The sequence below is a fragment of the Corella eumyota genome, chromosome 2, assembly GCF_963082875.1.
Source record: "Corella eumyota chromosome 2, kaCorEumy4.1, whole genome shotgun sequence".
Lineage (NCBI taxonomy): Eukaryota > Metazoa > Chordata > Ascidiacea > Phlebobranchia > Corellidae > Corella > Corella eumyota.
In genome coordinates this window covers 16,902,112-16,930,007 of record NC_137491.1, presented here as the reverse complement: position 1 = coordinate 16,930,007, position 27,896 = coordinate 16,902,112, and the positions used below count along the sequence as shown (strand labels likewise).

At 28.0% G+C, this 27,896-nt stretch overlaps 4 protein-coding genes and 2 pseudogenes across 6 annotated transcripts; 1 reads left to right on the top strand and 5 right to left on the bottom strand.

Annotated features, from left to right (window-relative positions):
- Nucleotides 1–1,015: 1,015 nt before the first annotated feature.
- On the bottom strand, nt 1,016–4,047 carry LOC145743271 (cytochrome P450 4B1-like; annotated as a pseudogene). The gene is made up of 11 exons (XR_014281002.1): nt 3,854–4,047; nt 3,592–3,736; nt 3,265–3,397; nt 2,954–3,112; nt 2,560–2,716; nt 2,326–2,448; nt 2,162–2,249; nt 1,935–2,037; nt 1,636–1,841; nt 1,415–1,497; nt 1,016–1,351 (listed from the first exon to the last, which is right to left on the bottom strand). The product of XR_014281002.1 is annotated as a cytochrome P450 4B1-like (transcript).
- Nucleotides 4,048–4,600: 553 nt separating this feature from the next.
- LOC145742546 (cytochrome P450 4B1-like) lies at nt 4,601–7,592 on the bottom strand. The gene is made up of 12 exons (XM_082560321.1): nt 7,380–7,592; nt 6,958–7,102; nt 6,748–6,880; nt 6,532–6,690; nt 6,317–6,340; nt 6,186–6,273; nt 5,933–6,058; nt 5,758–5,845; nt 5,579–5,681; nt 5,275–5,491; nt 5,110–5,171; nt 4,601–5,001 (listed from the first exon to the last, which is right to left on the bottom strand). Exons 1-12 carry the CDS (start codon nt 7,590–7,592, stop codon nt 4,830–4,832), a joined length of 1,530 nt encoding a protein of 509 aa, XP_082416447.1. The 3' UTR covers nt 4,601–4,829.
- On the bottom strand, nt 7,394–14,544 carry LOC145742545 (uncharacterized; annotated as a pseudogene). Its single transcript, XR_014280955.1, has 23 exons — nt 14,420–14,544; nt 14,003–14,234; nt 13,764–13,908; nt 13,522–13,648; nt 13,300–13,458; nt 13,018–13,174; nt 12,658–12,774; nt 12,511–12,598; nt 12,333–12,435; nt 11,976–12,192; nt 11,800–11,882; nt 11,508–11,672; nt 10,694–10,883; nt 10,448–10,592; nt 10,042–10,174; nt 9,687–9,845; nt 9,331–9,487; nt 9,136–9,246; nt 8,942–9,029; nt 8,765–8,867; nt 8,464–8,680; nt 8,297–8,379; nt 7,394–8,071 (listed from the first exon to the last, which is right to left on the bottom strand). The product of XR_014280955.1 is annotated as an uncharacterized LOC145742545 (transcript).
- Nucleotides 14,545–15,343: 799 nt separating this feature from the next.
- Nucleotides 15,344–21,899, bottom strand: LOC145743722 (serine hydroxymethyltransferase, mitochondrial-like). Its single transcript, XM_082561756.1, has 13 exons — nt 21,239–21,899; nt 21,000–21,119; nt 20,718–20,790; nt 20,482–20,604; nt 20,056–20,140; nt 19,879–19,960; nt 18,902–19,024; nt 18,298–18,458; nt 17,986–18,130; nt 17,206–17,305; nt 16,771–16,926; nt 16,374–16,481; nt 15,344–16,300 (listed from the first exon to the last, which is right to left on the bottom strand). Exons 1-13 carry the CDS (start codon nt 21,305–21,307, stop codon nt 16,173–16,175), a joined length of 1,473 nt encoding a protein of 490 aa, XP_082417882.1. The 5' UTR covers nt 21,308–21,899; the 3' UTR covers nt 15,344–16,172.
- An 873-nt stretch (nt 21,900–22,772) lies between these two features.
- LOC145741487 (uncharacterized) lies at nt 22,773–25,089 on the top strand. The gene has a single exon (XM_082559081.1). The coding sequence runs from the start codon at nt 23,412–23,414 to the stop codon at nt 24,807–24,809; it is 1,398 nt and encodes a 465-aa protein (XP_082415207.1). The 5' UTR covers nt 22,773–23,411; the 3' UTR covers nt 24,810–25,089.
- LOC145742543 (tRNA-dihydrouridine(20a/20b) synthase [NAD(P)+]-like) lies at nt 25,073–26,644 on the bottom strand. Its single transcript, XM_082560320.1, has 2 exons — nt 25,954–26,644; nt 25,073–25,420 (listed from the first exon to the last, which is right to left on the bottom strand). Exons 1-2 carry the CDS (start codon nt 26,642–26,644, stop codon nt 25,167–25,169), a joined length of 945 nt encoding a protein of 314 aa, XP_082416446.1. The 3' UTR covers nt 25,073–25,166.
- Nucleotides 26,645–27,896: the final 1,252 nt, after the last annotated feature.

Here is a 27,896-nt window from a genome sequence, read left to right as displayed (position 1 = left end):
AAATATAAAATTCTAATAATAAATTTTTTAAAAAAAGCTTTTATATTTTTTGATAAGCTTGTATAACACATTCATATTTATAAGTAATTTCAACAAACTAAAAGTATTTTAACAAACATAATTATGTTTTAATATCAAATTTAATGCAGTAAAAGCTTTCTAACAGGCCTGTAAAACATTTTAAATTAGTTTTAATAAACAAAATAAAACATGATTGCTATGATGTAAATTATTCTGCAAAACTGACGTTGTATACTTTTCTAATGTCATGAAGCACAAAACATAAAAATATTTTAGTCAGCAAAAATTTTTTGTCATATAAATAAATATTAGCTAATCCAATATTGACTTTATGAAAAAACTTCATTGTGACTTACAGTAGGTAAACTGTGGAAAAACACAAGATTCGCTTTTAACATTAATTCCTTAAGCAATAATATGTGAAAATAAAAAAAATTTTCATATTAAATTAATTAAAAAAATTATAATTTTAGTGGATTTTTGCATAGCTGTGATGATGTATTATTTAAAAGGTTAAAAAGTAAATTGCAAACTAAGAAATATGTAAGTGCGATATATTTGCATAGAATTGAAAAATTAATGTAAAACAAATAAGATTATAAAATATTTGCGAAAAAATACCATTAAATTTTTAACTTTAATATGGCCATTAAAAAAATTAGTTATTAGTTTTATCGCATACTTCAACTTGAAATATATATTTACTATTTTTTACACTACTTTATTCTACATTTTCAATATGAACATGAACACCTGATTCACTTTGTGAAATAAGCTTTCTCATAATCTTAGATTCCTTTTAATTTTTCTACTGAACTTTCTTTACAACAAAATGCATTTTAATTAGCCTAATAACATTAATAAATCAGCTACATTGCTTATATATCAACTATAAACAATTGTAACAAATCTGTTTTTCAATTAATTAAATGAATTTAAATCCATTTTATTATTAAATAAATATAACAGTTTATAATTTTTTAGCACGTTTATTACAATGTTAATTGGCTTATACAATAAACTATTTTGATAGCTAGATTACAACACCTGAAAAACATATGCACCATGACGATATTACTACTTATATACATCACTTGTAATACTACTAGATGACACCATAATTAAAAGTGCTTTTAAATGTTTAACAGCCAAGTTAATTTACTTTACATATTCAATATGAACATGAACACCTGATTCACTTTGTAAAGTAACGCTTCTCATAACCTTAGATTCAGGGGTGTCACTTTTGATTGACAACCTGAATTTCCTGATAGTTTGAGCCAACACTATTTTCATTTCATTCATTGCAAAGTTTTGGCCAATACAGTTTCTTAAATAAAAAAAATGATTAATAGTAAAATGTGAAAACGAAACCTGTAAAAAGATATTTTACCTGCTACCAGCAGAAAATGGCAGGTATGCATAAGCTGATCTCTTGCTGCTATTTTCTTTGTTGAAACGTTCTGGGTCAAAAACCTGCAAGTTTAAAGAATTTTAAATTTTCTTATTGCAATAAACTTTAACAATTCCTCCAAACCAAACCATTATTTTATTATCTAATTTTAACTATGTTAACTAAAAACTAGTTTAATATTTTACAAATCAAGTTTTTACATCAGGATCATCCCACAAATGTGGATTTTTATGCAAAGTTGAAATCATTAATGTAAGTGAAGAATCCTTTGGAATTGTCATTTTTTTTTGTTTGTTGGATTTCTAAAGGTTCATCCAATTTTCTACCAATTGCGAACACTGGTGGATTTACTCTCATACTCTCCTTTATGAACATTGTCAGGTACACCAGCTTAGGAACATCAGACCTAAAATTATGTTTTGTAATATATACAAGCAAGTATGATAACACAATAATCTATAAAACATTTAAATTTAAACATAGAATTGTAAAACTCTACCATTCTACATTCTCCTTATCTCCAACCACTTCTTTAATTTCTTGTCGACATTTTTCTTGAAACTCTGGATACTTGGCTAAATTATGTAAAGCCCACTGCATTCCTTAAAAAAATAATGTAAAATAATTCAAGTATTATTAAGCTAAAATTGCCAATTTTAAAAGTAGTGTTGATGGTATTAATTTTAATAATACCCTTTTTAAAGATTAAAAAAAAATTAAACTAACCACTTGCAGTTGTGTCATGACCCTCAAACAAAAATGTGTCAACTTCATTTCGAATTTCTAAATCAGTCAATCCCTTTCCATCTTCATCCTAATAGAACATTTTTTATTGCTAAGTTTTTTTATTAAAAAAGATACTAAAAAACTTATAAAATAACCCCACTTACTCTTGTATGTAGCAATATATCAAGGAAGTCCAATGGTTTTTTGCGGGATGTTGCTAAGTCATTGAGTTTTGTTGTATCAATATTGTTATTTTTACTTAATTCAGATTTTCTTTTGGCTATAATCTAAACAAATATAAATATTTTTAGTTTGAAAAAACAAAATTTTCATGCACCTACAGAAAAAAATACAATAAAAATCTGGTCCATCATGTTGCATTATACTGATCAATTTACCGTTTCAGTGTGTTTATGTAAAATTCCAATGCATTTTCCTAATTCCTTTCCATTTTGGGTTAAATTATAAATCCAATCGAAGTGATGCAATGGTGTCCTTAATCTTAATTGTAAAAGCTCTTGGCATCTTTTCATTTTATCCAAGTACTCATTACCCCTTAAAATATAATGTTTGTGAATGTTTATGGCCTTAAGATTGTCTTAAGTTCCAAAATAATTTTAAACTGTTAATAGGGTGTGATTTTTTGTTTATTTCTGTAACAATTAATTGATGTATTAAAAAGTCAATCTTTATTTAGCGTTTAGGATACCTAAAATTATAAAAAATGATGTACAATTTTTAATAACTTAAATTAAATATGTGCAGTAATATTTTAAATAATTTTTCTTGTACTTAGCCACTTGTGGGTTGGTATTGGATGACATAGCACAACTTAGTATGGAATCTAGTGCCATAAGGCAAATGTCATCTGATATATCAATATTTTTCCCAACTTTCTTATCCCATTTTCTTAGCATAATTTTCACACTTCTGTTAAATATTTCGGTATATCTAACAAAACAAACAAAATTTTTTTTTTAAATATTATTTAAAATGATAACCTTAAGAATATAACATTAAAAAAAAGTTATAAACAATATACAATAAAATAAACATTTAAATGTTACTTCATGGTTTTAATAAAAAAGCAAATGAATATTCACGGTTTAAGAATGCTGTAATGAAATGCTGGCGTCAACAGTTTTCGATTTCTGAGCCATTTTTTTCCTTTGCTGATCAAAAGACCATCTCCTAACCAAGGTTTTATCAGTCGATAACCATTTTCATTCTTTGGGGCTAAAATATTTAAAAAAATGAAATTTACATTTAAAAGTGTTTCAATTTTAAAAGTATATTATGAAATTTTTACACCATTTATGATCTAAGCAGGTCTAATACAGCACATAATTTAATATAAAGTTTGCACTTCTATTTGCTTAGTTTTATGCAATCATACAACTGCGTATTTATTTAAAGAATTTGTAACATACCACCACTATTCATATATGCTGATGCTGCATCAGAATGATGAACAAATAGTTCAGACAAAAAAGGACCTATCCAAAAATTCATCAAAACTGGAAATCTTGAAGACATATCAATCAACCATTGAAATCCTGAAGCATAATCTGAACACTAAAAACAAATATAATAAGTACTACAATTATCAACAAATATTTGCAAAAACTAAAACATGTACATTTTTAATACATTGTAATTTAATATAAATAGTAACACGTATAAAACACTTACATCAGGAAGATGGCCATATAGCCAATGTTTGGGTGGCGTGCCTGCCATTTTGTCTAACATTGCTGCCATTTTTCTTTGCTCATACAAAGGTTTGAAAAGTGACCAAATTAGATAGGAAGTAGCAATAAAAAATATTACATCACTGATGAGCATTGAAAATAAATATCCACTGCCATATTGCACAAAGTAGCTTAGTAATGTCATTTTACACTTTTAAACTATATATTCAATACAAAATATAAAATTTTAATAATAACTTTTTTAAAAAAAGCTTTTATATTTTTTACTAAGCCTTTATAACACATTTATATTTATAATTAATTTCAACAAACTCAAAGTAATATTAACAAACATAATCATGTTTTAATATCGAATTTAATGCAGTAAAAGCTTTCTAACAAGCCTTTAAAACATTTTAAATTAGTTTTAATAAACAAAATAAAACATGATTGCTATATTGTAAATTATTCAGCAAAACTGACGTAGTATACTTTTCTAAAGTCATTAAGCATGAAGCATAAAATACTTCAGTCAGCAAAAATTGTTTGCCATATGAATAAATATCAGCTAATTTAATATTTACTTTATGACAAAACTTTGTACGTGACTTAAACTGGGTAAACTGTGGAAAAACACAAGTTGAATTTTTAACATTTATTTCACAAGCAATAATATATGAAAATAAAAAAAACTTACATTTTAAATTAATCAAAAAAATTATAATTTTAGTGATTTTTTGCAGAGCTGCATTGGTGTATTATTTAAAAGGTTAAAGGTAAATTGCAAACTAAGAAATATGTAAGTGCGATATATTTGCATAAAATTGAAGAATTAATGTAAAACAAATAAGATTATAAAATATTTACAAAAAATACCAATAAATTTATAATTTTAATATTGCCATTAAAAAAAATAGTTACTAGTTTTATTGCATATTTCAACTTAAAAAGTATATTTAATATTTTTTAACACTACTCTATTCTACATTTTCAATATGAACATGAACACCTGATTCACTTTGTAAAGTAAGCTTTCTCATAATCTTAGATTTAGGCGTGTCACTTTTGATTGACAACCTAAATCTCCTGATAGTTTGAGCTAACACTATTTTCATTTCATTCATTGCAAAGTTTTGACCAATGCAGTTTCTAAAAAAATGCCAATAGAATTATTTTTTTGCAACTTTCTTAAAACTAAGGTTTGGAAACTTAAATATTATGATAAGAAAAGAAGCAAAGTGTCTTAATTTAACTTACCTACTACCGTAACTTGATCTTTTACTACTATTTTCTTTATTGAATCGTTCAGGATCAAAGGTCTACAAAAAAACAAAGAGTCATTTAAAGATAATAAAAGAAAAACAAACACCTAAATAAAATGTTTACACTCTTCAGCTATTGAAATGTTTACATCTAAATTACCTCTGGATCATCCCATACATATTGGTTTCTATGCAAAGAATATATAACTAATAATGATGTAGAGTCCTTTGGTATTGTGGTATGTTCTTTTGCATTCAAGGTACTGTGAATATCCATAGGTTTAACTAATTTTCTTTCAATCGCAAAAACAGGAGGATTCAGTCGCAAGCTTTCTTTAATAAACCTGGTCAAATAGACTAGCTTGGAAAGATCTGACCTATAGCATTGATTAAATAACGTGTAGTTTTAAATATCAATACTTGAAGTATTTCAAATTAAAAATTATTTTAAAATACTTTATTACCATTCTACATTTTCATTATCTCCAATCACATCTTCAATTTCTTTTCTACATTTTTCTTGAAATTTTGGATACCTGGCAAGGTTATGTATTGCCCATTGAATTCCTAAATGTATACACTTGCTTTATTAAAGTCCAAACAATAAAATATGTATTAGTATTAATACTAAATATAATCTGACCACTTTCAGTTGTATCATGACCTCCAAACAAAAATGTGTCAACTTCATTTCTGATTTTTAAGTAAGTCAATCCCTTACCATCTTCATCCTAATAGAAAGGAACAAAACAATTTAAATACAATTAAATAAATAATGAATAAACATTCATTAACTAATAATCAGTTACTTAACTTACTTTTGTTTGTAAAAGTATGTCCAGAAAGTCTAATGTATGTTTAGCTCTTTGGTTAATATTAATGCCAGCTACACTTTTATTACATTTTTCAATTTTTTCCAATTCTAATTTTCTTTCTGCTATAATCTAAAATATGGTGACAAAAAAATACCAATTAATTATACTAAAATAACACTAAAAATTTGTAGATTGAAATAAGAATGCGTAAGCAAAATAAACATGAAAATAAAAATATTTATAAAATACATTTTACCTTCTTAGTTTGGTCTTGTAATATTTTTACACAATTTTTAAATTCTTTTCCATTTTTGCTAAATTTATAAATCCAATCAAAATGATGAAGCGGGGTTTGTAACCTTAATAAACACAACTATTTTTCTTGACAATGCTTTTAAATATGGATGATTTCTACAAAACAATAATTAAATTTTTAGGTACTTTATATTATTTATTAATAAGATATGCATTAATGAAAAGATCAAAATTAAAAGCCTGTAGTATGGATGCATACGGTTGGGCTATAACTATTCTAACTAGAAATTTTGATGCCACAATTGAAAAAAGTTGTATTATTCCTCTGAGAGTGTAAACAACATTACTTTGATTTCTGAGGATTTAAATCTGATGACATTGCACATTTCAAAATTGCATCTAGTGTCATAAGACTAACATCATTGGAGATTTCTATGTTTTTTCCTATCTTGGCTTCCCATTTATCCAACATAATTTTTACACAGCTATTAAATGTCATAGTGTATCTGAAAAATATTAGGTAATGGATGATAAGACAATAATTTTTAAAATAAAAAATTTACGGCTTTAAAATACTGTAATGAAATGCAGGTGTCAACAGCCTGCAATTTCTCAACCATTTTTTGCCGGAACTCATCAGCAGTCCATCTCCAAGCCAAGGTCTTAACATTCTGTAAACAACCTCATTTTTTGGAGCTAAAACATTGTTTAAAATTTTTTGTTTAAAAACTTTTAAATAAATAATAGTTTTTACAATTGTTTTGCCTGCTTACCACCACTATTTACATATGCTGATGCTGAATCTGGTTGATGTAAGTACAAAATTGAAAGAAATGGTGTGTACCAAAAATTCATCATTACTGGATATTGGGCAATTTTGTCCACTAACCATTTAAATCCTGAAGCATAGTCTGTACACTAAAGGTTGTGCAATATGCAGTTAAACTCTACAGTTAAACTCTGTAAAATATGTAAATAAAATTAGGCGTAATGAATGAAGTAAGTATGTATAATAAATATTTAATATATATGTCTTTAAAAAATAACATTGATGGTGTAAATGTTTGTTGCAATCATGTTGAAACAAGTATTTAAATAGTAAATAATTAACAGTTTAAAATGCATTCCATAAGGTAGGTACTCAACTAATATGATTATAAAGTGTTATGTTTATACTACAGTAAAATTTATTTACTTGTTGAAAATGACCGTAAAACCAATGCTTAGAAGGGGAACCTGCTTTTTCTTGTAAGTACATTGATATTTTTCTTCTACCCAGCAAAGGTCTAGTAAGTGACCAAAGTAAATATGATGTAGCCACGAAAAATGTCACATCACTTATAAGCATTGAAAAGATAAATCCACTGCCATATTGTGTGAATACATTCCAAATATTAGTAAAACTCATTTTTTAAAATTTAAGTTACATCTGATGAAAAAGAATTGGCAAAAACACAATTAAGCATATGTTACAAATATTGGTAATTATTAAAAAATACATAAAAACTTACAAATATATAGAAAAAAATGTGAAGTTTTACAGATGTTGTTCTAAGGCATGGCAATTGCAAAGGGCATACTGAACACCACACACTTTAATTAAAAATCAAGTTGTTGTCAACATTACTTTTTAATTTACATACAAAAAATTGTCATCGATTTTATTACAATTACAGTTATGAACGTCCTCTTCAATTTTTTTTATTTTTAATTTTTATTTATGCATTTTCAATGTGGACATATACACCAGATTCACTTTGAAGAGTAATCAATCTTAGTGTCTTAGATTCAGGGGTGTCACTTTCAATAGAAAATTTAAATTTCCTGATGGCTTGGGCCAACACTATTTTCATTTCATTCATTGCAAAGTTTTGGCCAATACAGTTTCTAAAAAATACAACATTCCTGTAATAATATTTTATTTATAATACAATTTTTTATGTAACATGCCATATAAGACAAGCGTTTTTAGAATTCTAATCAGAAAATAAGTTTTAAGTGTAAAAAAGTAAACACAAAATAATAAATACACACAATTTAAAGCCATAACTCTTGAATGTAATAATGCTTAGTAAGTAAATATTAAAAATATAAATTAATTTTAAAATTTACCTGCTACCAGCAGAAAATGGTAGGTAAGCATAAGTTGATCTTTTGCTAACGTTCTCCTTGGTAAATCGCTCTGGGTCAAATTTCTTCAAAAAAAAAAAATTAATATATTTAACCACAATTAACTGTAATATTTAAAATTGTATAACAGCTAATATTATAAAAGTTACCTCAGGTTCATCCCAAACATATCGATTTCTATGCAGAGCATAGATTATTAAACCTACAGTTGCACCCTTCGGTATCATAGTATGTTCTTGTGCATTCATGGCGCTGTTAATATCCAAAGGTTTGTCGAGTGTTCTACCAATTGCATATATTGGAGGATTCAATCGCTAACTTTCCTTTATAAACATTGTCAGATATACTAGCTTAGGAATGTCAGACCTAAAAACAGAATAAGTATGAATAGTATTATAACATGGTTTCTACTAAATATTTTTATTTATGTACATGCTGCTTAAACTTTACCATTCTACATCTTCCTTATCACCAAGCACTTCTTTAATTTCTTGTCTGCATTTTTCTTGATATTCTGGATATCGGCTAAGGTTGTGTATTGCCCATTGAATTCCTAAATACGTTTACTTGCCTATTTAGTTTCATTAAATAAAATTTGTGATAACATTAAAGGAATTGTAAACTAACCACTCCCAGTTGTGTCATGACCCTCAAACAAAAATGTGTCAACTTCATCTCGAATTTCTAAATCAGTCAATCCTTTACCATCTTCATCCTGTGAAAAAATTTGATACTATTTTGTTCTATTCAACAACATAAAGTTTTGATACATCAAGCTGTAAGGTAAGCCATACAAATAAGAATTTCAAGAAAATACTAACCCTTGTTTGCAACAGTATATCCAAAAAATCTAGCGTTTCTTTGCCCTTTGGTTTTGTAGAACTTGTATCATTGCTTAATTTTTCCAACTCCAACTTACGCTGTGCTATAATCTAACAAAACAAAAAAAATGCATTAACAACAAAGAATTACAAATATTTAAAATAAAAAAGGCGGTGTTAAAAAGAGTAACTTACTGTTTCTGTTTGGTCATGTAAAATTTTAACACAATTAAAATACTCCTTTCCATTTGTTGATAGCTTATAAATCTAATCAATATAATGTAATGGTGTTCTTAGTCTTGTTATAAACAAATGAAATGACCTTTTCATTGCTTTTAAATATGGATGATTGCTAAAACAATGAATAAAATATTAGTCAATTGCCGAATAATCTGCAAATATAATTTATATTATCCCAAACTGCCAAATGCAACTCGAGACTGGTTTGGATTACTCTATGTTAAGTTGTGTAGTTGACCTATCACATTGAAGTTAAATAAATATTAGTGTTCAAACAATAATTAAATAATATGGTATAACGAAATGCTTACGATGATTTTTGGGGATCTAAATCTGATGACATTGCACATTTTAATATTGTGTCAAGTGTCATAAGACTAACATCATTTGAAATATCTATATTTTCTCCAATCTTACTCTCCCATTTATGTAGCATAATTTTAACACTATTGTTAAAAATATGGACATATCTAAAAACACATAATAAAAAATTATTTTATAAAAAAAGGCTACCTAATTATAGTTTATTAACATAGACACTTTTTAAATTTTTTATATTTTTAATGTAAAAAAGTTGAATTTACAAGACTTCTTTTTTCTTGGTATTTAGCTGCAAACTGGTTAAAAATGATACCAGACAACCATTCTAGTTATGCAAAAACTCACGACTTAAGAATGCTGTAATGGAATGCTGGAGTCAATAGCCTTCGATTTCGATGCCATTTTTTTCCGCTGCTGAGAAGAAGACCATCGCCCAAATAGGATTTTATCATTTGGTATGTTGAGTCATTCTTAGGAGCTGCATAATAAAATTAATAGAAATTTTAACAAGTGGTATGACAACAATGAAGTTAAAGTACTAAACAAGTACAAAAATTTTTTCTCACGTTAATGATTAGTGTAATATCACTAGATCTAGATCAAAAACACTAAAAATGACAAAGTCAACCCAAGATGGCATAAATAACTTAGCCGTAAAGTTGGCATTCTTTTATTAAATATTACATAAAAAATAATTTTTTCAAATAAAATCACTTTGGAAACCTATGGCTTAAATTTTTAATCACACTACCTCCACTGTTTATAAATGCTGATGCTGAATCAGGATGATAAACATTTAAACAAGACAAAGTTAGTGTATACCAATAATTCATCATAACTGGAAATTGGGTAACCACATCGACTAACCATTTTGTTCCTATAGCTTTTGGTGAACTCTTGAAAAAAAAATAAATGTTAATAATAAAACAACTATTTTATTTTAAAGAACAATAACACTAAATTTAAAAATTATAAGGCATAATAAAAATGAACATACATAAGGATAATGTCCATAAAACCAATGTTTTGGCGGTGAGCCCGCTATTTTTTGCACAATCATTGATATTTTTCTCCGTTCATACAAAGGTTGAACAATTGACCAAATAAGATAGGATATTGCAATACAAAATATCACATCGCTAATAAGCATTGAAAAGATATATCCACTGCCATATTGTGCAAAAGTACTCAAAAAAGTCATTTTTTACAACAACATATACTTAAAAAAACCTAAATAACATAAATTCTAAAGCTTATGACAATTTATAATTAAGCAGTCATGCATAAAAGCATTATTCTCCTATTTAACTTTGTGCTAAGCCCTAAAGCCTTAAAAGTATTATGAAAAATGCAACGATAATATTAACAATAAAATCTATACAAGCACTAACATAACCTACCATTCTATACAAACTTAGTATCAATGTACAATTGTTTAATTTCTAAAACTAGGACAGCATAGGAATGTTTACACTAGGTAAACAAACCTAAATTGCTATTTTTAAGGTAATTGTAAAAACAAATTAAACCACTAAAGCATTTAATGATTAACCATCAAAGCAATATCTCGAATATTAAAACTTTTATAAAATACATACTAATACAGTATATGAAATATTAAACTTTTATATAGATTTTATTAATATTATTTGAAAAGCAGAGCTATCCATATTTACAACAGAGCTGAGCATACAATTATATTTTTGTTATTGAACACTTTAAGTATTAGATTTGTTATAAAAAATTAAAAAAGCATTGTGTAAATTAAAGAAATGCACTTTTTACAACTTGTTGGTTTAATTACTTATTACACATTCTCAATATAAACATGAACACCGGATATGCTTTGGAGAGTAATTTTTCTTGCAGTCTTAGATTCAGGGGTGTCACTTTCAATTGAAAATCTAAATCTTCTGATAGTTTGAGCCAACACTATTTCCATCTCATTCATTGCAAAGTTTTGGCCAATACAGTTTCTAAAGCGTATATTAAGTTTTATCATATGAAAACCAATTTAAATTAAACACATTTTATATCAACAAAAATAGTTTAAATTTGTAAACTATTCTAAGTTTATAAAATATAAATTAGGTTAAGAGTTACCTGCTACCAGCAGAAAATGGCAGATAAGCATAAGTTGATCTTTTACTACTATTTTCTTTGGTAAATCGCTCTGGATCAAAGGTCTACAAAACCAGTATTTTAAATATATAATTATAAAATTTTAAAATACGCTAATAATTCCAAAGCTTAAATAGCAAATATATAGTGAAAATGACCTCAGGCTCTTGCCAAACATGTGGATTTCTGTGTAAACCATAAATAGATAGAGCTATTGTTGTATTCTTGGATATAGTGGTATGTTCTTGTGCATGCATGGTACTGTGAATATCCATAGGTTTATCTAATTGTTTTGTAACAAGATATGCTGGAGGATTTAGTCGCAAGCTTTCTTTTAAAAACATTTTCAAGTAGACTAGTTTGGGAATGTCTGACCTGAAATAAAAAATAAAAGTTGTTTAAGTAAGTCTTTGCCTAATTTTAAAATATCATCAACATAATCGATCAAAAAATGTTTTAAAATTAACCTTAAACGGCATAACTAGCATTTAAAACAGTTATTTTTTTGTCATTACCATTCTACATTCTCCTTATTTCCAATCACGTCTTTAATTTCTCGTCGACATTTTTCTTGAAAATCTTGGTACTTTGCAAAGTTATGTATGGCCCATTGAATTCCTTTTAATAAAAATTTAATAAAAATTTTTTGACATTGCCCTAACAGTACAACTTGAAAAAACAGAGAATCCTTACCACTACTAGTTGTGTCATGACCTGCAAACATAAATGTATCAACTTCATCTCGAATTTCTAAATCAGTCAATCCCTTACCATCTTCATCCTAATAAATAAATGATTAATGTGCTGTTTATACAAAAGGTAAATTAATTTAACACTTGCCTTAGTTAGCAATAACATGTCTAAAAAATCGTGAAATTTTTTGTCTTTTGTTGTAGTAGGATTATCCTTCTTGGCACTGTTTAATTCAATTAACTCCGATTTGCGTTGATCTATTATCTAAAATACATGAACAATTTAAGCCACTGGTCTAAATGTCTATTGTTGTACTTGTTTTTTTTTTCAAAGTGAGATATAGGGTATAAACATAAAGTAACATTCATTACTCCAACCCAGTCTCGAGTGGACTTTGGCAGCAGCATAAAATTGAACATAATAGCCTGCCGAATAGTTTTCTGCCTAAGATTAAGTTGTAAAAATTTTTTAAAATTAATAATATTTGGCCTTATTGGAAACGTTTACCGTTTGCGTATTGTTGTGTAAAATGTTAATACAGTCGCAATATTCCCTTCCTTTTTTTGTTAAATTAAATAACCAGTCAACTCGATACATAGGTGTCGACAATTTCAACTTAAATAACTGAGAAAATTTCTTTAATGCTTTTGAATAAGGGTGATCACTGTTAAAAAAAAATAAAGTAATGAGTACACACAAAAAAAATAACAGAATTTAATACCTAAAAATAAAACTGTTTGTAAAATTTAACATTCCAAAAAAGTAAAATATTTAAATCAAATGTTTTACCTGTTTTCTTGAGGGTTGATGTCTGATGACATGGCACATTTTAATATTATATCCATAGTCATAAGACTAACATCACCAGATATATTTATATTTTTTCCAACCTTTTTTTCCCATTTTCTCAGCATTATTTTTACACAGTCATTAAAAACGCGAGTATATCTGGCCATGCAAAAATAACAACATTTAGTTTTTGTTTTATATTAAATTAAAAAAAATACTTACAATTTTAAACTGCTGTAATGAAATGCTGGTGTTAACAATCTACGATTCCTGAACCATTTTTTTCCTGAGCTTGAAAGGAGACCATCTCCCAACAATCGTTTAAGTGGCGCATTAGCTCTCTTAGGTGCTAAAATTAAGTTTCGCATTTTAAATTGTATTTTAATGTTTTTACTTACCATCAAGAGTTATAATTTAAAATAATAAAAACAAATATGGGATGTGTTTAAATGTAACTTCCATACCATGACTATTTACATATGCAGCTGCAGAATCGGGATGATGGACATACAAAATAGAGAAGAAAAATGTATACCAAAAATTTATCATAACTGGAAATTGAGTTGTTATATCTGCATACCATTTTGACCCAAAAACATTCTGTAAACTCTATAAAAATAGACTATTATTAAAAACAATAACTATATTAAAAAAAAAAGATGTTTAAAAAATATAGCGAACAATTGTATTAAAAATGCTTTACCTTGGAAAAATTGCCATAGAACCAGTGCTTTGGTGGTGACCCAGCAATTTCTTGCAATTTGAATGATCTTTTTCTCCTCTCATACAAAGGTTTGATAAGTGACCAAATAAAATATGAAGTAGCAATTAAGAATGCCACATCAATAATAGGCATTGAAAAGATATACCCACTGCCAAATCCAACAATTACACCCATTTTTCTTCAATCCAAACCAATCAATCTAAAGTTTATCCTAAATAATAAAAAAATGAATATTATGTTAGTATTTAACTAAAACTAAGTTAGTTCATAGGAGCATAGTTTTAAACTATGTTCCATGATAGCTTAAGTAATATGACACAAATAATAAATTAATCAAAACTGTTACACATCAATTTACCTGCTTATCTTTTAAAATCAGAATTTAAAATAACTAACCTATTTAAGTAATAAAGCAATCACATACATCAAAAGAATTCTATTAATAGATAACTACAAAAAAAATTGCTGACTTGCAAAAATGTTAGAGTTTAACAAGTGCATTTGAACTCACATAAACTACTGTGTAAATAAATAATGAAAAAGTTAATTTTTAACAAATAAACCAATAGTAGCAAAGGTAGTTAAAAAAGGTATTAAAATATATTTTTTATATGTATTTTTTCCGAATAAACAACTAAGTTAAGTCAGTTTCTTTTTTATAGATTTTTTGTGTTCACGATATTACTTAATTATATGCCAACCTAAAATATATTTACAAAAAATAAAAACATTTTATCCTTTCAAGTTTAACACCTAATAATAATAGCTAATGCACAATAGTAACAATATATTCAAAATTGCAAACATAACTATACTTTTAACTTAGCATACTTCAATATAATTTGTTTGTGCAATTAGGTAAATACCCCAAATTTTAAACTTGACCTCAAGTTATTTTTAACTTGTTTTTTATGCATGGGCAAATATAGCATTTAAAAATCACTAATAGGCAAAAATTTTAGGCATGCAAAAAAACAAACTTCATACAGTAATTAAAACCTATTGGTTATTGTGGTTAAACTATTCAAGTTTACTTATAAAAAGATATTAAATCCAAAATAGTAGACAAAAATACAGATTAACCAGCTAAAAGTGGATATAGTTTTACATTTAAAATATTTAAATTTTTATTCTAAAAATATAACACTTTTTGCATAATATATCTTATGCAATCTACCCATCTATCTTATGTAAAAACTAACATACAGAAATCTTTTTTATATCTGTCACCATATTTTTTAAGTCTTTAAAATGCTTCTTTTTAAACAGGCTAGTACATATCATCTAAGTGCAGTATACAGTTTAACTTGTGAATTTAAGTGTATTTTAGGTTTTGAAAGAGATAAGAAAACAGATTATACAGAATGAAATAGTGTGCACAAAAATGAAAATTTTTAGAAATATCCAGAAATATTTTTTATAAATTAAATAAAAACAAATAAAATTCTATTTGTTACAAATTCCAAACAAAATATTTTTTAACAAAAAACATTTATAATTTTTTTTTTAATAATCACCGTTTTAATAGAAAATTAAACCTGTATATATTGGTTAATTTATGAGAAGTTATATAGTTAAAATAAAGTATAGGAACTTGCAAAAACTAATTTATATGCAATATTAATAAAGGAACTTGACACCAGTATTAAATCTACACCGCTAAAAAATATTAAAACAATAAAAAACAGTTTATAAAAATACCTAAGAGCAAAATACTTTTACAAAACATTAAAACTGTTAAAAAAATTAAAAAACTTTAGATTTCATTTTTAAAACTTAAGAAGTAAAATTTATAGAAAAATTTTAATATTTTTTGTACAGACCAATAAAAAATAACTTTTAGAACGCACTAAAAATAATATAACCATTATAAAACAAACAGCGGTATTATAGTTCATTAAATAAATCAGAAACAAATAAAAATGTATTTTATAATTTGTTAGAAAAAATAGTTCCCCAAAAGTAAGACAAAATTGTATAAAATATGGCAAGCAAGAATAAAAAGTTCTTACAAATTATAACTCTTTTTAACCTATATTAGACAACAATTTTTTTTACTTTTCTAACCAATATTTAACATAGCAACCATATTAATCTATTTTTTTTATTGTGCTTGAGGAGTATATTTATATTTTTATAAATTTTATTTTTAATGGTCGTCAAAACCAGGCATAGGAAATGAACGCGCAAAACTTTCCACTTCCTTGCGAAGGTCGCTGATCCGTTTCGTTGTCTCTGGATCTTCTTTGATAAAATTTTTGAAATCTGCCAATTTTTCTACAAAAAAAATTCATTATTAAAAAATATTTTTCATTTATTAAAATAGAGAAATATTTGTTAGAGAATTTACTTGTTTGTTTTTTAGCATCAAGACCAATATCTACAGCAACGTCGATAAAATCCACAATTTTCACAAAATCTTTTTCTTTTAGGTTACGAGATGTCAATGCAGGTGCACCTAATAAAAAAGGTTTCTATTTTAAAGTGGTGGGCAGAATTAAATACAGTAACACCCAACTTAAAGATGCTTTAAGGTAAAAGCAGTGGGAATCAAACCCATGACCTTATATTGTGATTCTGAGTATATGACCAAAATACAATTTGAGTAAATTTTACTCAAAAAAAATATTTTTGTTTAAAAATTGAAAAAAAAACAATAAGACTAAGTAATTTTATTTTAAAACAAATAACAATAATATACAACATAATAAAATAAATTAAAATTATTTATTTAAACAACAATTAACCTAATCTCATTCCCCCTGGGCTGATAGCACTTTTGTCGCCAGGAACAGAATTCTTATTAACTGTTACTGAAACTAATTCGAGAATCTTTTCTGTTCTAGCTCCATCTATTCCCTTAGGTCGTAAATCAACCAACACCAAGTGGTTGTCTGTGCCACCTGTTAACAATACAGACACATAAAATTTAAAAAAATAGGAATTTAAAAATATTGTCAGTAATAGCTCTAGGTTTTTAGACAGCTGCTGATTAAGCGATATTTTTTAGTAAATTTTGCCAGTAATATACAATATCTTTAATAAATAGACTTATATTAACAAAGTGTAAAATTGCAAAATCTATGACTAACAATAAAAAAAATAAAATTAAAATAATAAATATTTATTTTAGAGATTAATACGAAGAAAAAGAAAATTAGAAAAATTTTTTTTTTTATTACCTGACACTAATGAATATCCACGTTCCAACAAAGCGCTTGCCATTGCCTTACAATTCTTCATAGTTTGGATTTGGTACTCCTTAAAATGAGGCTCAGTAGCCTAGTATAAAAAAAATAAAACAATTTAGTTTTTGTTAAATTTTTGGAACAAAACTACCAGGCTAAAGTTGATAAAAGTTTAATTTTAAAGTTCTTATTTTCTAGACCTGTTATAAAGAACTGGTTTTTGGAATTGGATACACATAGGTTATACAACTGTAATGTTATATGCTGTAGTGTAACTAAATAAGGGTAAAACTATATGATACTATTATACTTTTATACTGGCAGCGTGGTGTAGTGGTAAGAACACTTGCTACACTACACATGAGTTCATGGGTTCAATCCCCGCTGAGCTCATGCTGTAGCGCCCTTGAGTAAGGCGCTATAAGTGGTATGAACTCCTGCTGAGTCAGCACTTAATCAGCAGCATAATTATCGGGCAATTATATTCTATAATATCCCAAACTGCCACAGGAAACTGGAGACTGGGGCGGAGTAACTGATGTTACTTTATGTTTAGGTCGCGCATTCGACTTTCCCACATCGAGAATAAAGATATGTACAAAAAAAATAAATAAATAAAGTATTGTTATCCAACCTTTACTCTACTTGTTGGTATTTAATGCGTTGCTCAAAAGTCTTTTTAAATATTGCTTTTAGACTCTGCAATTTCTATGACAATTATCTTGCAATAAAGTTGACAGAGTCAGCAAAAAAAAAATGCAAATTTTGATTAACCTGTCTTAAAGCTACAGCAACACCAGCAATGGTTTGGTTATGAGGTCCACCCTGTAAACTAGGAAATACAGCAAAGTTGATTCGACTGTCTAAGTCGTACATTGTCTTTGCTCCCGTTTTCTTGTTAGTGCTACGAACACCTTTTCTGTAAAAAAATTTAAAAATTTTGAAGAATTAAAAATAAATATTTTTGTTTTGTGTAAAACTAAAAATTTATTGCCCAAAAAATTTATGCAAAAAATAAATTATTATTAATAATTTAAAAAAAAAATTTTTACTAAAAAAATACAGTAAAAAATTATTTTTAATTGCCTGTAGAATATGATTCCACTTCTTGGTCCCCTTAATGTTTTATGAGTGGTAGTGGTTACTATATCACTGTATTCAAATGGTGAAGGAATAAGTTGAGCTGCCACTAAACCACTTATATGAGCCATATCTGATAACAAGTATGCTTTATGTTGGTCTGCAATCTAATTAATAAAACAAAAATGAAAATTGTGCGATGTAGATTTATAGATATTTTAACTGAAAGTACGCTTTGTTATTATTTATTTAAAATCTTATTCTTAATTATAATAACATAAATTTGTAAATATATTTTTTGTAAAAAATAAATATTTTTGTTTAGGGTATATATATCTATATAGAAATGAAAACTTAAACTAAATTACATGTATTCAACATAATATTAGTTACATTTATTGTATTGTAGTAGCCTACTATAGTAAAATATTTTATTACATAATTATAATGCTATTAGAAATTAATCATGTGTATATATAAATACTTCAAAAACTAAAAAATAAAACATGTTTATGAAAAAAATTATTAATTTGAGTATATATATGAATATATAATAAATAATAACAGTTTATAATTAATTAATTAAATAAATTAAAAGCTTAAAACCAACCTTTCGCATTCCTTCATAATCAATCAGTCTAGCATAAGCACTTGAACCTGCTATAATAAGCCGTGGTCGAAATAACTTCGCATTTGCCTCCAGTTGATCCATATCAATATAACCAGTGTTTGGCTAAAGTAAAAATTATAAATAAATCAATTATAGTAAAAAAAAATGAATATTAAATATTAGGGATGGGCTGAAATCCAAATTACTCGGATACGAGCCGGAGTATTTTGTCGCGATACTCGGCCGAGTCCGAGTACTCGGTTATGATGTCATTTAAACGTATATAACTGTTCACGAGAATCTTTCCCGCATAATTTTAAAACCGCAAAATTTGCCAAAAAACACGTATTTATGGATTATAAAAGGTTTAACGTTGGCAAAACTACTAACCGCTGATAGCAATATCATTTTAAGTCCAAACGAAAATGTTTAAGTTTTAAATTTATTATGCGTAAAATTTAGTAAAAAAAGTGTAGTAATAAGTGTATTAGTTGCGCAATTGTTGCTCAAATAACGTAATATAATTGAGAGTAGATTATAAATTATTAGAAAAAGGCAAACCTCGTGTTTTTTTATGTTTAATAAATCGTATACGATCTTAAATGACAAATTATTACTCGGCGTCCGAGTACTAAAAAATGCTCGACGAGCACGAGTATTAAAATATACTTAATACTCGGGCCGAGTACTCGGACTCGGATTCGATTGGCCCATCCCTATTAAATATGTACTACTGTTCACTGTGTGTGTGTGTACGTAGTAACATTCTTTTGGTTGATAAAATTAATGTTAAACAAATATTTCTCTACAGGCGAAACATAGACTTATAACCGAACAGTTATATAATAAATATTATATTAAAAATAATTTACTACAAAAGTGATAAACATGTTTAAAAAATAGCATGCGCTAAAAAAATTACTTATTATATATTTCTAAACAACAAAATAATTTAAAAAATTACAAAAGACACTTACGTTTAACCGGTATGGCATTGATTCAAAGTAAATACTTGTTGCTGAAATTCGCTTTGCATCAGTCATAAATCCATGTGTTAAACTAAAATATTTTTAAATTCAGTATCAAAATTTAAATAAAAAATTAGAACAAAAATAAATAGGAACCAAAATAAATTAAACCAATAATTAACTTACTGTCCACCATCAGGTAAATCCAATCCCATTATTCTATCATGAGGTTTAAGGATTGCAGTGTAAGCTGCAAAATTTGCAGGCGAGCCTAAAGGCAATTTATAAAATAAAATAAGTTTGATATGATATTTATAAATATTTCAAATGCTTTTAAAAAATAAATTGAATCAGGTGTATTTTAAGATCCTTTAAAACTTTGGGACTGTAAAAGAAATTAGACATGTGAACCGTAAAAGTAACAAAAGGTATATAATATAATAATTAACGCAAATATAAAACATATAGCCTATACATAAAGGTTAGGATATATAAGTATTTATGCATTTTAAAAAACCGAACAGTAATCAAAAATACCATGAAGTCAATGAGTTAATTTAAAGATCTATTTTTTTATTTATTTCCTTTGTCTGATTTTTGTAAGGTTATTACCTGAGTAAGGTTGTACGTTAACTCCCCACTCCTCAGGATCAAGATGAAACGCTTTTAAAGCTCGTTCTTGACATAATCTTTCAAGGTCATCCATATTCCAAGTACCACCATAATACCTTTGACCTAAATTATAATTTATGCCCTGAATTAAAAAGCTCTGTAGTTACAATGCTAAATTTTATTATATTTTCAGCAATGTAAATGCATTTAAAATTAAATTTTTTTGTATTTTTTACCTGGATATCCTTCAGAATATTTATTGCTCAAACAAGTTGACATTGCTTCTAGGCCTGCCCTTGAGCAAAAATTCTACAAAAAGGTAAAGAACCAGAAAATCACTCATGCACACATTTAACGATTTTATTATTACAAAACCAGGTATGCAAAAAAATAAATAAATTTAAATCAAATTTTTTTTGTGTGTAAATAAAAATAATTTTTGTGTGTACAATAACAAAAAATGGCAATATTTGTTTATTTTTTTTAATTGCAATTTGTTAAATATTATTTTGTTTTACCTCTGATGCAATAAGCTCTAAGCCCCTTAGTTGTCGATCTTTTTCTTTCCTGATAATTTCCATAATTTGTGGATCGTCATTCTCTAGTGATTCTTTTCCAGTCCAATTAGATCTTCTTGACTATTTTTAAACAAAAATATTATTAAAATATAAACAAACAAAATGAGCAATTTTTTAAATGAAACAATTTTTCACATTAAATCCTTCAAAAAATATCAAAATATTAACATGTCACTTACAATTAACGAAGAAGCAATTCTCGATCCTCCAAATTTGTAAAATAAACTTGTACTTGCTTTGCTCAACATGTTTTTAATTTATTTATTTTAAATTACCACAGAAAAGAATTTTAATCGTAAACCAATGGCTTAATAGCTTAAAAACAATTATTTGAAATTAAATTTTAAAATAGTATTTTGTTTGTGCTGGAGGTATGGGCAATCCCCCGTCTAGGTTTATACTATTTTTTATGTTTATCTGTTTAATAATTGGTTATACACACTGGTCAAGCCACGTTCAGACGTTATAAAACAAATAAAAATATTCAGTAAATTTAATACGCGAAACGAAATTTTAAAATTATTAACAATCCATCAATTGCAGATAGCTATTTGCATTTGCTAGTTTATTTGCTATTAAGTTTAAAACCACTTTATTATTCCATGCTTGATCTGCTTGCAACACATACATTTTCTTTGCGAACACGTTTTTTTAAACTGTTAAAAAATCTGATGTTGCATCGCTACCGGCGAAATAAATCGCGTATTTGACCTAATACGTCACTATATTAATCTTATATGGTTGGCTGCACAAACAATTGTAGTACTTTCGCCTTTCTTTTTCTATCAGTCGTCTTCTTATTTTAAACTTTTCAGGTTATTTTAAAAAAAGTTTAAGGAATACAGTTACTCAAATAGCCTACTGTAAAATAACAGATATGTATTAAATAATATTAATAACATAAAAACATATTCTTTTTACGATAAAAGTAGTTTAATGGCCCTTCCTAATGGGTAAACCACGTGGAAAACTACCGGCGAAAGCGGAAAATCACCAGACAAATTCAGAAGCAAAATGCTACGCTTCAGTAAAAAAAGGAGAAATACCTCGGCAATCAAAAAACGATTTCGGCCTTGCGTTTAAATAAAAAAAAACACCATAAATCGACACCCAGAAAGCGGATTTTCATGCGTTTCTTAACCCTCAATGATATGCGACTACACACACATCTTGTAGTACAAACCGTTTTGCAATTCAGAAACTTGTTAATTAAATAAGTTGGCCAACAAAATTTCTTTTTGAATTCTTAAATTCACCTAATAAGGTTTTTATAGTATTAATTGAATTTGATAAATCCATCGCTTTATTTATTCATAAACGTCTAGATAAATTTTACGATATAAATAATTAGCGAAATAGCATAAAAACAACAAAATTAAAATGTTAAACTTTACCCAATGATTATACATTGTATGAAAATTGCCTATCGTAATGTCTTTGCTGAAAAAATGATACATTTTTTTTATTTTTAAATGTAGTGGGTGCCAAATATACCAATTTTCGCATAAGATAAATTTACCCAAAGAAAATGGGTACATTATTTTTTTTTAAATTTATTTCAATATTAAAAGCAAAATATTTGACAGTCATGACGTCACTTAAAAACATACCTTTTTCATATCACATGTAACATACTTTAGTTACAAGCGTTGTTTTTATTATTAGCATGTATAAAACGTATTGCGCTTTCTTTGAATAGGCTGTACACTTTGTTTAACCTAAAGCTCTATATTTAATTTAGTCAACTAAAAAATCTTGTCCAACTGGTATATTTAAATATTATTGAGGAAAATTTAACATATGAACACTATAGTAAAGAGAACAGTTTATAAGCAGTTTATGCCGGCAGCGTGGTGTAGCTGTGTAGTGGTAAGAACACTTGCTACACCACACATGATTTCGTGGGTTCAATCCCCACTGAGCTCATGCTATAGTGCCCTTGAGTAAGGCGCTATAAATGGTATGAACTCCTGCTGAGCCAGCACTTAATCAACAGCATAATTATCGGGCATTTATAATCTAAAATATCCCAAACTGCCACAGGCATCTCGAGACTGGGTCGGAGTAACTGATGTTACTCCTTGTTAAAGTCGCGCATTCGACTTTCCCAGATCAAGGATAAAGATATATACAAAAAAAATAAATAAAAAATAAGGGACTCAATCCGTGTCTACACATTTTGCCTAATGCTTGTCAGTTTTTACCGACTATTTCATATTTCTTTACTTTTAGAAGGTTTCGATATCTGATATGTAACAGAGTTTGAACTGCCTTATAAATTGCTAAGTAAATTTTTTTTATAAATTTAAGCTTTTACCATTGTAAAAGTTTGATTATAAGAAAAGCATTACAATGGCAAACATGGAAGAAGAAATGGCTCGCTTTGAGGAAGAAATTTTTAAACCGGGTGAACAACCAGGTAATAACTTTGGTCCTGGTCCTCCGCCAATGCCCCCGCCTATGTTTTTACCCCATTCATTAAACGCAAATCCTCCCAACAATACAAATATTAATACAAACAAAAGAAAGTTTGATCCAGAAACTCCACATGAAGGTAATGAAAACACTGTATTTTTACAGCAAAATAATTACAATGAAACTGGTAATTCTGGTATTAGACAAATGGGGCAAGAAAGGGGTAATGTGGGACAGGAAGGCGGGCCAATGGGGCCAGGAAATGGACCTATGGGGCTTGGAAGTGAAACTATGGGACCAGGTAGTGGGCCAATGGGTCCGGAAAATGGATCTACGGGGCCTGTTGGTGGGCCAATGGGGCCCAGTAGTGGGCCTGCACGACCTGGTAGTGGGCCTATGGGGCCAGGTAGTGGGTCTATGGGACCAGGTAGTGGGTCTATGGGACCAGGTAGTGGGTCTATGGGCCCTGGACCAGGTAATCAAATGTTTCCATCAAGATTTCCGGGGCCAGGCCCTGCACCTCCTTGGGCTGATTTTAATGTTGGACCAAACTTTGGGGGGCCAAATGGTCCACCCTTAAATAATAATTCAATGATTGGCCCGATGCCCCCTCCCATGCCAGATTTTTTCCCACCCCCTATGTTACCTAATTTCGGAGAAATGATGCCCCCTATTAACCCACAAACTGTATACTCATCTGCTCCTGTATTAAAAAAGAAAAAAGTTGTCCCAGAAAAGAAACCCAAACCAGTCATAGTCGAAGCCCCAAAAGAGCCGGACCCTGAAGAAGAACTCAGGAGGAAGAAAGAAGAGCTGGATAGAAAAATCGAAGAAAAGTTGGCAGCACATCCAAAACCAACCAATGCTGTTCCAAACAACTACCCAACCTCGTCATCACAATATATGCCGGTGCCACTGTACGGTGGACCACAAGCAACCAATACCAACGCAAAAAAGAAAAAGGTAATTCGGACGGCTGCGGGACAAAAATGGGAGGACCCAACTTTATTGGAATGGGACCCAAACGATTACAGAATATTTTGTGGTGATCTTGGTAACGAAGTTACCGACGACTCTCTGGCAAGAGTTTTTAACAAATATTCGTCATTTCAAAAAGCTCGGGTCATCAGGGAAAAGAATTCGAAAAAAAGTAAAGGGTACGGTTTTGTTAGCTTTAAGGATCCAACTGATTTTATTCGAGCAATGAGAGAAATGCAAGGAAAATATGTCGGGAACAGGCCAATTAAATTAAGGAAAAGCAACTGGAAGGAAAGAAACATTGACACTGTTCGAAAGAAGACAAAGGAAAAGAAAAAGTTGGGTTACAAAGTGTAGATTTTTTTAATAAATATTTTCCAATATGGAAACTCTAAAGCTATCCTTGAAAACTTGGACCTTTAATGACTTTAATGACTGTTAAAAAAATTTAACATAGCAAAAAAAATTTATGTATGAAAAATATTTATAATTTGATATAACCAATTGTACAAGGACTAGCACAATCATTTTTTAAGATTTACAATGCTATACCTAATTTCTTATTTTATTATTTAGAAATTATTAAAAATTGGCCATAATTCCATGTTAAAACAATGCTAATAAAATAGTTTTATTATTTCAAGTCTATATTTCACATCTTAGGGTTTAAAACAAAAGCCTAAATAATAAAATGTCAAATAAATTACAAAAATATCATGTTATGTATTTATCTAGATATTCTAATACAGCTGGAGTGCTTTTAAGTGCGTTAAAAATATGTTTATCTGACTTAGGAGTTACCTTTTCCATCATGTAAATCAAATGGTTATGGAAACAAGTAAAAGCAGTTCCGTGTTTCAATGAAATATCGACCCAGTCTCTAATACATTGAGTAGGAGTGTTCTTGTAATTTTGAAACAAGGCAGGGTTGGATAACATACCACGAGCAACCATAACACCATTGGCACCTTAACAATTAATTAAATAATTATAAAATTAAAATATCCTGTTGTTAAATAGGTAATTTATTGGATTCCTATGAAGGCAAGCTCTGGTAATAACCTATGATTAAACTGGCAATTCAGCCTTCACCATTAAATTTAGGTAATTTTAAATTGATGATGTAATAGTTAGAATATAAGGCTTCACTGCATAAGGTCTTTGGTTTGATCTCCACTGCTTCCATATTAAAGAGCCATTAACCATAAAGGTATGAACTTTTTTTTTGGGGAAAAATTACCAAGCAATTATAAATAATAATAATTTAAACTGCTACATTCATCTTGAGGTGAGTCATAGTAACAGTTTAGGTTAGCCTTTCCACATTGGAATAAATATATGCAAAAAAAGTAATACCTATATATATATATATTTTAAGAATATTAGTAACTAATAAAAAAATCTATAAAACAATGTAATCAGTTTAAAATGTTAAAAAAACAGATATTGTCATTTAGAGATAAAGTAAGTACACAAATCCAATATAACATAAAATAAATACCTGTTAATAACTGAACTTTCTTAAGTTCTTCGAGATTAGTAACATCACCATTAGCTACAATTGGGACGGAAACTGATTGTTTAATATTCTTTATTGCATCATAATGAACAGGTTGACACCGTTCTGCTGTTGTCCTTCCATGAATTGATATAAATGATACACCAGCATGTTCTAATTTTCTACACATGTCTACAGTTTGTTGAATATTACTATGTATTCGAATTTTAGCAGATATTGAAAATGTATTGTCGGTTATTCGTACTTTGGCAGTCTTAATATAGTCTGCGATTTCTGTGGGTTTTTGCATTAATTTTGCCCCGTAACCTTCTGCCATTGCCCACCTTTGAGGACACCCACAATTTAAACCAACCCCATCTGAATAGGGGTAAACAAGCTCGCAAACATCCGCAAAATGCTTTGAGTTGTTAGCAGCAAATTGCACTATCAGAGGTCTGTCATTAGAATTAGTAACAAATTCGATATTCCTGCACTTATTGGAATTTAAAAATGGAGTTGATAGTATCATTGGCGTGTATGCAATATCGCAGCCATATTTTCTGATCAATGTTCTAAAGGACAACTTAGAATATCTGACCATCGGAGCACATATTTTTGTTGTTTCTTTCGAATTTAAAAGATCAACTATATTAGTCCGTTTAACATTTTCCAAGTTTAAATTGTCGTTATTCATTGCAATAAAACAACAAAACTTTCTTTTAAAAGTTATTATCTAAGTAAAACTTAATAAACATAATTTTATATGTGCACTAGGATAGAATTATTTTACAAAACTATTTTACTCATTAACAAAAAGTTAAAACATTAACACGTGTAAAATATGTTTGTTTATATATGGGAAATCCCCTGTTGTGATCTACAAAGAATAGCAATTATTTATTTACGGATTATATAAAAAATTTTACATTTCTTAAATACGTCTAAAATATATTAATTTTAACAAATAACTAAAAATTTATTTTTATTTTTAATATAATAAATATGATATACAAATTTTTTTAACAATCATTAGATGCATTTATTTTTATATAACATAAATGTAATTAAACTGCGTAAATGAAAAGTTATTAATTAGTAGGCCTCTTTTTTAAAATGCAAGGGTTATTCATTAGGCAGGTAACCATTAGAAAAACAAAGTCATAATGGTTTTAATCCATTAAGTTTTGCGCACTACAACCAGTAACATTTATCCATATTTTTGATTATACTAAAATGTTGACAATCATAATAAATTAATACAAAAAAAAAACGGAACAAAAAACGCGGAGGAAAAACGTAATTGCTTATGATGTTTAGTTAGGAAATCGGTAACACAGCCTATTGTTTTAAAACAACAGTCTATACACCAACAATTGTGATACTGTTATAAGGTATTTCTTACTTAAGACGTGCGTAAATTAATTTGTGAATTATTATTATAGATTTTTATATCACAGTTTGTTGTTATTATTTAGTGTTTTTTATAAGTCTGATATATGTTTCCTAAGGCCTACTGTGCGTTTCAGCCTACTGAATAAGCACAATAAAACTCACAATTACATCCTTCAGTAGTTTGTACCATTTTTTAGTAAAGGATTGTGTAAAAGCGGTACTAGCACAAAACTGCGTGAATTTATAATATGGAACGTTTTTGTTTTTAAGTTTGTGTGCGTAGTTTGATAAAGTATAAACAAAAGTTTTGCTGGAAAGTGATATGATTCAAGCTGAAAGTTAAATTTGTTTATTGTTTTGAAGCTAAACGTGATTCAGCTATTCAAGATCATAACCTAACCTCGTTTATAAAGGCGCGGTTAAAACAACAAGTAGCCAAGTTAGAAGTATTAGGCAGTTTAAACGACATTAGAAGGATAAGGTAGTTTTTAGTTTAAACATAGAACACCAACAAGTCTAACCATTTTTTATTATTTATTTATAAAAAAAACAGA

What these genes read in the sequence shown, in the direction of transcription:
- LOC145742546 (XM_082560321.1), bottom strand. Translation starts at nt 7,592, where the DNA reads ATGAGTTTTACTAATATTTGGAATGTATTCACACAATATGGCAGTGGA. An exon ending in CATCCATATTTAAAAGCATT is followed by an intron (nt 6,274 to 6,316) that starts GTCAAGAAAAAT and finishes ACAAACCCCGCT; the next exon opens with TCATCATTTTGATTGGATTT. An exon ending in ATGTATGGGATGATCCAGAG is followed by an intron (nt 5,172 to 5,274) that starts GTAATTTAGATG and finishes GTTTTTTTGTAG; the next exon opens with ACCTTTGATCCTGAACGATT.
- LOC145742543 (XM_082560320.1), bottom strand. Translation starts at nt 26,644, where the DNA reads ATGAATAACGACAATTTAAACTTGGAAAATGTTAAACGGACTAATATA. An exon ending in GAAAGTTCAGTTATTAACAG is followed by an intron (nt 25,421 to 25,953) that starts GTATTTATTTTA and finishes TTAATTGTTAAG; the next exon opens with GTGCCAATGGTGTTATGGTT.
- LOC145743722 (XM_082561756.1), bottom strand. Translation starts at nt 21,307, where the DNA reads ATGTTGAGCAAAGCAAGTACAAGTTTATTTTACAAATTTGGAGGATCG. An exon ending in CAATGCCATACCGGTTAAAC is followed by an intron (nt 19,025 to 19,878) that starts GTAAGTGTCTTT and finishes TTTTTACTTTAG; the next exon opens with CCAAACACTGGTTATATTGA. An exon ending in TGGATATTCATTAGTGTCAG is followed by an intron (nt 16,927 to 17,205) that starts GTAATAAAAAAA and finishes TATTGTTAACAG; the next exon opens with GTGGCACAGACAACCACTTG.
- LOC145741487 (XM_082559081.1), top strand. Translation starts at nt 23,412, where the DNA reads ATGGCAAACATGGAAGAAGAAATGGCTCGCTTTGAGGAAGAAATTTTT.